Source organism: Gouania willdenowi, chromosome 22, assembly GCF_900634775.1.
Source record: "Gouania willdenowi chromosome 22, fGouWil2.1, whole genome shotgun sequence".
Classification (NCBI taxonomy): domain Eukaryota; kingdom Metazoa; phylum Chordata; class Actinopteri; order Blenniiformes; family Gobiesocidae; genus Gouania; species Gouania willdenowi.
Window position 1 is genome coordinate 33235742 of NC_041065.1, and position 11454 is coordinate 33247195.

Consider the following 11454-nt stretch of genomic DNA (forward strand, 5'->3'; position numbering starts at 1 on the left):
TGTATGTTTTTATGATCATATTGTGTTCCTGGAGTCATTTTTCATGTTGAATTGTACTGTTGTCACTAAGTGTGTCTGTGTTGTCGATCTCAGTGTTTTGTAATTGTAACTATGTGTATTTTTATTGTCATATTGTGTTTTCCTCTCATTTTTGTTGATTTGTTTAATTTTTCTGTCATTTAATATGCGTTTGCTGTTTTCACTGTTTGTGTTTTTTATGTGTTTTGCTAGTAACTGCATTTTTGTTGTCATATTGTGTTTTTGAGAAATTTTGTAATGGTTTTTCTATTTTTTTTGTTGTCATTTTTGTGTATTTTAGCTGTTGATTTGTTGTATTTTTTCTCTCATTTTGATTTTTTTTGTTGTCATATTGTGTTCTTCATTTTTTGGTCGTTTCGTTATATTTTCTCTCATTTCTTCTAGTTTTTTTATGTGTTTGCGTTGCTGTTTTGTGTCTTTTTAAAAAAAAAAAAAAAAAAAAGTAACTGCATTTTTATGGTCATATTGTTTAATTTTGTTGTCATGTTTGTGTATTTTCTGCTGTCGTTTTGTGTACTTCTGGACTCATGTTGTGCATTTTCTTTGGGGGCCATTCTAAATAAGTCCGAGGGCCACCTGTGGCCTCCTACCCACCAGTTTCTAATCCACAAACTCAGTAGAAACGGCCTTAAAATGACATCTGACATTTCCCTGGTTGTGTGAAATGATAAAAACAAAGTAATGAAAAGTAGTTTTTGTTGGTTGAAGTGAGTGAATGGTGTTAGTGAAATAAAGAAATAAAGAGGCCGAGTTATGAAGTTTAGCCTGAGGATGAAATCTAATACCCTGAGAGACGTGCTTGACAAGTGTCCCACATGGTTGTTAGACGTCCTCCCTGTTTTGATTATACTGTAATAAAGCCTGATTCACTTTCCTCTCACAGATATAATCAATACTAAATGAAAGTCTCCGTTCACACTGAGTGACTGATCGGTTCCATGAGGAGAAAAACCTCTGCCACTAAATAATGTGGTTAAACTAGAATCTGCTGCTCTATGACCAGTAAACATGAGTCTGTGTGTTAGAGATCTACTTTATTTGGCTGTTGGACTCTCACACACTTTATATGAAGACGTTTGTTTAGCTTTGACATAAATCTGAAGTAATACGAGAAACACATTAAAGAATATCTGATTATTAATAAAGGAAAGAATAAAACTTTTTGTCTGTTTCAGTTGTTGTTTCATGTATTTTCAGTATCATTTCATGTGTTTTTGCAGTCGTTTCTGTGTTTTTTGGAGCTATATTGTGTATTATTCTATTATTTTTTTTATTTCCCTTTTTGTGTGATTTTAAATGAATTTCAGTATTTTTTTTTTGTTTTGTTTTTACTTCATATTGTGTTTTTTTCTGTCATTTTGTGTGTTTGTGTGCTTTTACTTCCCAATTGTGTGATATTTGCATTTTTTTAATTTTATTGTGTTTTTCCTGTCATGTTTGTATTTTCAAACTAATTTTATGTATTTTCTGGCCGTTTGTTTCCATTTTGTGTGATTTTGAGAATGTTTCTGTATTTGCGGTCGTTTTTGGTGTAATTTTCTATATTTTTGTGTGTTTTTCTATTTCTATTTTCATATTTTTTGTTTCCCTTTTGGTGTGATTTAATGTCATTTTTAATATTTTTTTTATTTCATATTTTGTGTCCTTGCTGTCGTTTGGAGTAAATTTGTGTATTTTGTCTCATTTTTTTGTTTTCATTTTGTGTGATTTTTTTTAAATTTTTTTGTTTCATTTTTGTGTTTTTGAAATGCAAGTTTATCTCCTTTTCTCTTCATTTTTTTTCCACATTTGTTTTTATTGTTGATTTAATGTTTTAAACTTTATTAAACAGTTTTTGTAGTTTTTTATTTTAAAGCCTTTTTTCTCCTGTTTTAGGAGTGATTTTGAATATTAGTTTTGGAGGCTTCACGTGGCCCATAATGCATTGCTTAAACTCACCCTAAAGTATTTAACAGATTAATAAGATGATTCTCCTTCATAACTTTCTTTCTGTAAATTCCTGTGTGAAGAAAACAGCTGCACTTTGTCATACAGATACTGCTAGAGCAGCACAATCGTATCATTTTTCTGTCAGTTTTTACAGAAAGTTGATTTCCTCACAGGAAAAGTCTGTTAGAGGTGATTCACATCTGTTCAAACCAATCAACACAAGACACTACAATCAAATATAGAACATATTTATAATAACAATTTAATTCCATGATTAAAAAAATCATTAAAAAAAAAAAAAAAAAAACACGACATGAACAGAAATATATACAAAACCGCAACAAAAATTCACAAAATGACTCCAAAAACCAAGAAATACACACAAAATCAGAGAAAAATATACTATGACAATAAAATGACCAAAAAAAGCACAGAAAACATCAACAAACACACACATAATGACAGAAAAATATACAAAATTACATACAAAATTCATAAAATGACAAAAACCCCCCCACAAAACAAGAAACACAAAATCAGTGAAAAATATACTAAATTACACCAAAAATGACCAAAAAAACCCCCCCACAAAACGACAAACACACACAAAATGACCAACAAAACAACGACAAACATACACAAAGAAAGAGAAAAATATACAAAACGAAAATTTTAATATGCTAAACACAACATAATAAAAAAAACAACCCAAAATTAATCAAAAAACACGAAACAAATATAAAAAAAAAAGACAGAAAAACTTACAAAACGCCAACAAAATCACACACAAACTCTTTAATGTTTCCTGTGTTAATGCTGATTGGTCATTATTCTAATGCTGACATGAATGTTGATCATGTGACCCTCATATCAGATATAATCATGTCATAATGTCCAACAGAGGGCGCTGTTCCATTATCTTACAACTGCTGACCCAGATTTGTGCTTTTCTAGTTCATCAATAAAACAGATTTAATAAATCAACAAAATAAAGTTTTTGCGTTGCAGCGTAGATTATTTTATGTAAATCAATAAATTCACAATATGAAACAAACATTTTACACAATGAAAACATTTTATTGCCATTTTCATGTGATCATCAAAGAAAAGCGTAACATCCGTTAGTTTAAACTTTGTGTGAGCGAGTATGAAAATGAATAAACACAATAAAATGTTAAAGCGTTTATAAAAGTATGTTTTATGGTTATTGATCTGTCAAATAATAAACATTTCAAAGCCACATCAGAGCCAGCTCACGTGGTTTTTATCATAATTATCATTAATCTACTAAAGCAATACAACTGTAACTTCTGTACTGTATATTACAATAACTCATTTATAATTAAACATCATTAAAAATAAACAATAGAAAAAGTCTTAGAAGTTCCAGAAAAATTCTGTTTTTGTTGGATTTATTGCTTTAAATCAATACGTTTTTTTTGTGCGTCTGTCATTTTTGGAGCAATTTTGCAAATTTTTTAAATTTTTCTCTTATTTTGTTGTCAGTGTTTTATGAGTTATTTTTGTGGTCATTTTGTGTATTTTTCTCTCATTCTGTCGACACTTTTGTGATTTTTTTTTTTTTTGTTGGTCATTTTCTGGGTTTTTGGAGCAATTTAGCAATTTTTTGCTTTTGTATTTTTCTATTATTTTGTGTAATTTTTTGTCCTAATCAGTTTTTTTTAAAGTCATTTTATTTATTGTTTCTGTTGTGGAATAGAACAGGGTTTTTATTGCTTTGGAGGCCACATAAGACTAGACTAATGGCCACGTGTGGCCCCCGGACCACCAGTTGTTTAATATGTAGTGTTTTATTAGATCATAAACAATCACGTTTGTGGACTCGTTTGAAATCCCTGAGTGTGTTTTTAAAGCCTTTTAACGGGAACCAACGTGTGTAAGCGACCCGTGCGTGTGCACGTATGTGCGTGCACGTATCATAGGTTGTTCTGCAGCCAGCTGACGTAATGCCTCACCGCCTCGTGTCCCACGCTGAACTCCAGAGGCCAGGAGATGAAGCTGAAACACCCGTGGAACCCGTTCTCTAGGTGGTCGCTGGTGACGGCCACGCCCGCCTCCTTCAGGCGCCGCGCGTACATCAGACCGTCGTCCCTCAGCACGTCGTACTCACACGTTAGCACGTACGCTCGAGGACATTTAGCTAACACCTGCGGTGCCGCCAGCAGGGGGGCGGCCCGTACGTCCAGCAGGGCTGGGATGGCCTTCAGCAGTGAGGGGGCGGAGTGGGGAGGGGCCACGGGGGGGCGTGGGTGGTCCTGCTGGTACCGGGGGGGGAGGAAGGCGGTCCAGTCCAGACGGGACCTGAGTTCAGGCGTGCTATGGTTGTTAGCTAGAAGCTGGGGCAGCAGGGCGGGGTCAGCGTGGAGGTACTGCAGCCAGAACTGGACCATGAGGGGGCGGGGCAAGATGGGAACGTTCTGGTTCTGGACGTAGGACGGGGTGTGGAAGTCTACGGCCTGGAGGGGCGGGTAGATCAGAGCCTGGACGCTGAACTTCACAAGCACGCTGTCGTCTGTGGCAATCTGTGAACGCACGCACGCACGCACACGCACACGCACACACACACACCTATAAAATGACTGCCTCCCTCACAAGAATTTACAGAAAAATTCTCAAAAATGACTCCGGAAACAGAATGAAGAAAAATCTAAATCACAAAAATACACAAACCTCCTGAGCGACAGCAGCAGCCAAGTTTCCTCCAGCACTGTCGCCAGATACCGCGACACGCTCTGGATCCACTGAAAACTTCCTCAGCACGTTTGAGGACAGGAAGTGTTTAGCAGCAGAGAGACAGTCCAAGTACGGGGCCGGGAAGTGGACCTCTGGAAACAGACGATAGCTACACACACACACACACACACACACACACACGTAGAATAATGACCAATCAGAGCACAGCGTATTTTGTTTGTTGTGCTTTTTTGGGAGTTTTGTTGTCGTTTTGTAGTAGTTTTTATATAATTTTGTAGTCGTTTTATATAGTTTTGTAAATATTTGGATATCATTTCTTATTTTGTGCATATTGTTTTTTTTATATTTTTGTTGTTTTGTACATCATTTCTCAGTTGATGTGTATTTGTAATAGTTTTTATGTAAATTTGGAGTCATTTTGTGTATGTTTGTTGATATTTGAATATAATTTGTTATTTTGTGTGTTTGTCTTGTGTATTCTTATTGTCGTTTTGTATATTTTTTGACTTTTTTTGTGTTTTTTCTGTTGTGGAGCTTTAGTTTTCTGTTCACTGGAGTTAAACCGAGCTGTAAATATGCTCACTATGTTTTTCTTCTACTTGTATTGAAAAGCATTGATGGAAAGGATTTCACACTTACTCCACAGAGACCACGACAGTGTTGAGCTCGTCTGAAACTATTCTGTTGATGGTGTCGTACGTTCCTTTCTCTGAGGAGAAAACAGGTGATCTGAATGTTCACTTGTAATTCTACTATTTCCTCATTATAGGTGCAACTTCCTGTAAAATAGGGAAACTAGGAAAAAAAGAACAGTTTAATTGATTGCTTTACGCCACACGGAATCAGATTTAAAAGTAAATGAGACACAAAATGAAACAATAAGACACAGAATGAGTCCAAAAGCACATAAAGAGAAAAACAAACACAAAAAAGACAAAAGAATATAGAAAATGACAGAGAAAAAAAACCACAAAAAGACTCAAGAATGCACAAAAAAAATCAAAAGTACAGAAAAATACACTAAATTAAACAATAATATACAGCATAACTCCAACAGCAATAAAGTGAGAGAAAAACACACAATGAAAGACAGAAAAATATAAAAAAAACACTCCAAAAGCACAAAAAGATAAAAAAAAATCCACAAAAATAATTAAAATTACAGAAAAATACACAAATTGAAACAATATAATACTAAATGACTCTAAAAGCACATAAAGTAAAAAACAGAGAAATACCCAAAGTGACACAAAAATGCATAATAAAACAACAACAACAAATCTCTGTTGTTTCCTGTGTTAATGCTCAGACAAAATGACTATAAAAACATAAAAAAGTACAAAAAAATACACCAAACGAAAACAAAAAATAAATGCTACACAAAATACCTCCACAAAACAAGAATAAACACGCACAAAATAAAAAATTATATTCAAAACGACATCAAAAACACACAAAATGACTCAAATATTCCATAAATCACACTCTGTAGTTTCCTGTGTTAATGCTCTGATTGGTCATTATTCTAATGCTGACATGAATGTAGAAACGTGGACTCACTGCCACTGCCGAGGGCCCATCCTCCGCCGTGGAAAAACATGAGGCCCCTCCTCAGGTGGCCCTCCCCTCCAGCCGGGGGCTCGTACACTCGCACTGGGACCCCAGAGAAGGTGATGTCACTGACCTTTACTCCAGGAATGACCCCCCCACTGGACTCAGAGCTCACCAAGGCCTTAGTGAGACCCTCAAAGCCCTCTATGGACTTCCTGATGGACGTGATGTAGTGATCTAACCCCAGCCAATGGCTGACTGTGGCCTGGATAAACACAGAAAATAGAACAAGTTCATTCAGATCTATTTTTCTTTAAATATAATTTCAGTTATGCAACTCTATGGAAACAAAATAGAGTTTTTTTTTATGGATTTACAATTTTACATGGTTCAGTTTTGCTGAAATTGAGGTGTGAGCGCCCCCCACTGGTCTGTGAGGAAACATGCTGACATGCAAATATTAAAAATGCCAGGAACTAAATGTAATAGTGCTGCACAATTATGGTCAAAATGTTAATCACAATTATCTATCGTATTAGGAAAACATCTGTTTAAATTACACTACTTTTAAACAAACAATATATATATATATATATATACAGTTTATAGTACAAAATTAAGCATTAAATAAGAATTATGCTAAAAATAAAAAAAATGTTCCAAAGACTAACTGAGTAAATACATTATTACAGAATGCAGAACCCGTATTTTAAATGTAAATATTGCCAACGATCAGATTAATTTAATCTTGATCACGATTGACATTTGATCAATTGTGCAGCTCTAAAATGTAGTGTTAAAATATGTATTTGTCTGTTTTTTTTTCTTTCATTTAAATATTTTCTCAATTCTGTCTCAGAGTTTACACGTTTCCTTTTTGTTTCTGGGATTTTAAAAAACACAGAAATTGGTTAAAAGTTGCAAATTAGAATGGAACAATTAGTTTAAACTGGCAAATAATACATGTGAGAAATAGTGAATGTGGTTAAATTGGCAAAAATAATCAGTAAATCTGGTGAAAAGAGGTTAAAAGTGACAATAATGGGTCAACATATGTGACATTAGGTGGAAAAGTGGCAGAAAATCTTTATAAGTGCTGAACATGTCTGGAAAATGGAAAAAATGTGTAGAAAAGTGTCAGAAATGTAGCAAAAATACATTAAAAGGAGCAAAAATATGGCAAGAAAAAGTGATGAAAAAGGTTAAAATATGGAGAGTTTAATTTATTTGCAGAAAATAAGCAAAAATTGACTCAAATTGCAAAATATATAAAAAAAAAAAATGTTTTTAGTTTCTTGAAGGTATCTGGCGACCCCCTCCCAATGTCTCGCGACCCCAAATGGGGTCCTGATCCCAAGGTTGAGAACCCCCGCCATTGGCAGTCGATGATGAAATGTATTTCAATCTGAGCTTTTAGAACTCAGTTACAAGTTAAACTATGTTTCTCACATATTTCAAAATAAAATGTAAAACTGATTAACTGTTAAAATGCATTTTGGGGATTATTTTCATTCAGGATTCAAAGATGCACGTGATAATAAATACACAATGTGGTTTAAAAACATTACACAATCACACGTTGTGTAACCACAAAGATTAAGCTGTGTGTGTTTGTGTTCAGGGTTAGTTTAGGGACGAAGTCCAAACCGGAAATGGGTTGTTTACGTTTAATTGGTGCATTTAATCAAGAAATACTACACATATATTAATAAATGGGACCAGGAACAGGTGGATCCTCGTACCAGGTGGATGGTAGTCCTGAATCCAGCATCCAGAGCCATCAGCTTCCACTGCTCCTGGAGGCCCGCCGGAAGTGGAGTGTAGACGTAGTAAGACACGGCTACTGTTAGCAGCACCGTTAGCATGAGCGACCGTAGCTTCATCACGTCCCGGTACGACTGACACTCACAGACACAGACTGACACTCACTAACACACACTGACACTCACTGACACACACTGACACACTCACAGACACACACTGTAGCAACTAACGCAGAGTCCAGAGTTCACCTGACCGCTAGATGGAAAGCACTTCCGGTAGTGGCCTTCAAAATAAAATAGAAAATTTAATTTAATAATAATTATGACTTTATTTCTTATAATCATGCATTTTTATCTAATAATTATGAAGTTCTATCTCATAACTATGACATAATTATGACTTTATATCTTATAATTATGACCTTGGTCATTTTCTTTTATATTGTGGCAGAAATGTGTGCCAATTAATATCCCTTTATCCTAATTTTGGTCCATTTTTGCAAACTCTTTAAACAAATTTTTGTTGATTTTTTTAACCAATTTTTGCCGCTTTTCTTTTGCTTCCTTTTTCTCTATATTTTGCCTCTTTTTGTTCCACATTTTTGCCCTTTTTCACTATTCTTTGGCACATTTTTCTCATTTACGCTCCCTTTAGCCATTACACACCACTTGTTTCCTCTTTTTTGTAAATTTTTTTGCCTTTCTTGACTGTTTTTGACCCATTTTAGTCACTTTTCACTCTTTTCCTGACACGTTTTTGCCACTTTTGAACCATTTTTTGCCTCAACCTGTGGGTGATGTTGTGCTATATCCATGTGACCATAGAGGGGCGGTATAGAGCAAATAATATCAGAATAATCTATAACAGCCAAGAAACATTACCTAATATAGATACATTAATCAATGAATGGATCGATTAATGGTTGGCTGAGCTTTGTTTTTTCCATCCACACAAACATTATGAAGTCACAAGTGTTTATTTTAACTACATTAAGCTTTGGCAGATGATCACTGATCAGTTTTATTGATTATAGAAGAGTGATAACTGTAGACAGACTTCAGCTGAAAGCTAAAGTACCAACTGATCATGTTTAATGATTCATCTAAAAGTAGATCTAAGAGTAGCATCATTTAATCAATAGTAGAAGATGTTACATTAGAAAGTGTTCAATGACACTCATCTGCTCTTTTCTCTTTCTCTGTGTTTTTCTCACAAACATGTATTTTCCTGTCAGTTTATGTATTTATCTTTCATTGTGTGTATTTTATGTACATTTTCTGTACTTTTATGTCATTTTGTGTATTTTTCTGTCATTTTCTGTATTTTTATGTCATTTTCTGTATTTTTCTGTCATTTTCTGTATTTTTATGTCATTTTGTGTATTTTTCTGTCATTTTCTGTATTTTTATGTCATTTTGTGTATTTTTCTGTCATTTTCTGTATTTTTCTGTCATTTTCTGTATTTTTATGTCATTTTCTGTATTTTTATGTCATTTTGTGTGCTTCTTTCTTATTTTGTGCATGTTTTATTCTTGTTTTGTTTATTTTTCTCTCATATTTGTGCATTTTTCTGTCATGAACTTGTGTCCTTTCTTATTTTGTGCATGCTTGTCGTTTTGTGTAATTTTTTTTAAAATTATGTTTGTGTATTTTTGTTTATATTTGTATATTTTTCATTCATTTTGTGTTTCTTTTCTGTCATTTATATACATTTTGTGCATGTATGTTGTCATTTTGTGTATTTATGGAGATATTTTTGTGTTCTTTTGTTGATATTAGAATGTTTTCTTATTTTGTGCGTGTTTGTTGTCATTTTGTTTATTGTTGAGTTATTTGTTGTGTATTTTCTGCCAATATTTGAATATTATTTCTAATTTGTGTATGTTTATTCTTGTTTTGTTTTATTTGTAATCTGTTTTCTGTCATTTTGTATTTTTTTTCTGTCTTTTCTGTCTTTTTTGTCATTTTGTGTATTTTTCGTGCATTTTGTGCGTGTATGTTGTCATGTTTTGGAGATATTTTTGTGTTCTTTTGTTGATATTAGGATATGTTTTCTTATTTTGTGTGTAGATGTTGTTATGTTTATCTTTTAGTTGTTGTGTATTTTTTCCGATGTTTATATATTTTTTCTAATTTGTGTGTTTGTTGTTGTTTTGGGTTATTTTAAGGTATTTTGTTGATATTTTTTATTTGTTCTTATTTTTTTTGCATTTTTTATGTTTTTCTCTGATTGTTTTGAGTTGTTTTGTGTTAATTAGTGTAATTTTATCACCTTTTCTCATTTTTTACATATTTGTTCATGTTTTTTCTGTGTGTGTTTGTTTTAGGGGCCAAATGTGACTGATCTGTATCTGATACACACATACAAATATGGAACCAAACCATCTTTCCATATGCATTAGTGTGTCACACTATACAGTGAGTCATGTCGATGAGTTCTGCATCCAAACATGTTCCAAATGTTCCTGAGAATCACAGCGTCGGCTTAATGTCTGAATAGTAAATGTGATATATGTGCTTTGGTGTGTGTTTGTGTGTGTATGAGTCCAGTCAGCGACACAAGAGAGGGGCCCAGTGTGTGACCCCCATACCACAGACTGCAGGGAGACGCCACACAGGGAGGGAGGGGTGGTCCAGGAGGGAATTTTAATGGAGCCTTTACACACACACACACACACACACACACACACACACACACACACACACACACACACACACACACACACACACATTCATACAGACATATAGACTTACTGTAATGACTGTTCTTTAATGTTCATGTCTTTTTTCCGTTCTGCTACCAACAGGTTGTTATTTGTTGCTACTGTTGCAGCTGAAAGCAACGCAAACACCAACTGGACTCGTCTTCACCACATTCCCAATTTCCACGTTATTATTGTCACGTTCACATTCATCCTTTAGTGTTTGTGTCGTCATTTATAGACAAAGACACAAAAATAAAGAATGGTCAGAACTGTGACCAGCTGCTAATTAAAGATGATCATTATTATCAGATAAATCCAGGCCTCACAGATCAATAAATCAAAGATGATTTGCTCCAAAAAAAAAAGATATAAAAGGTTGAATTATTTCATTCAAAAGTTTGTTTTGATCTCTACTGTAAACTCTCTCTTATTGACATTGTTGGTAAAATTTGATGCATTGCATTTTGGGATGTGGAGTCCTGTAGACGCAGCATAGAAGTGAAGGGAATACTGTTATAACACAGTTTAGTGTATTAATAATACTGACTCTGAATACTTTGTATCACAATAGAAGCAAAAAAGAAGCTTAACTTTTCCTGCCTCATAAATAAAGATCAGAGTCCAACATTTATTGTGGCTTTATTTTTTATTTTTGGTTTCATAAAAAGTGTTTTTCAACTCTTCGTTTGTTGTCCATGAATTAATTTAAGTAAAGTAAAGTTTTTATTTTTTACAGTGTGTGAGTCTGTAT

General features: G+C 34.0%; 1 protein-coding gene across 1 annotated transcript; it reads right to left on the reverse strand.

Moving 5' to 3' along the window:
• Positions 1–3567: 3567 nt before the first annotated feature.
• On the reverse strand, positions 3568–8262 carry nceh1a (neutral cholesterol ester hydrolase 1a). Its single transcript, XM_028437939.1, has 5 exons — positions 7977–8262; positions 6244–6499; positions 5323–5392; positions 4660–4831; positions 3568–4511 (listed from the first exon to the last, which is right to left on the reverse strand). Exons 1-5 carry the CDS (start codon positions 8115–8117, stop codon positions 3906–3908), a joined length of 1245 nt encoding a protein of 414 aa, XP_028293740.1. The 5' UTR covers positions 8118–8262; the 3' UTR covers positions 3568–3905.
• Between the last annotated feature and the right edge of the window lie 3192 nt (positions 8263–11454).

Bases quoted from the DNA above. Each gene is read 5' to 3' on its own strand.
- nceh1a (XM_028437939.1), bottom strand. From the start codon at position 8,117: ATGAAGCTACGGTCGCTCATGCTAACGGTGCTGCTAACAGTAGCCGTG. The intron at 6,500-7,976 runs GTACGAGGATCC...GTGTTTATCCAG, and splicing joins TCAGGACTACCATCCACCTG to GCCACAGTCAGCCATTGGCT. The intron at 5,393-6,243 runs GTGAGTCCACGT...TTTTCTCCTCAG, and splicing joins ATGGGCCCTCGGCAGTGGCA to AGAAAGGAACGTACGACACC.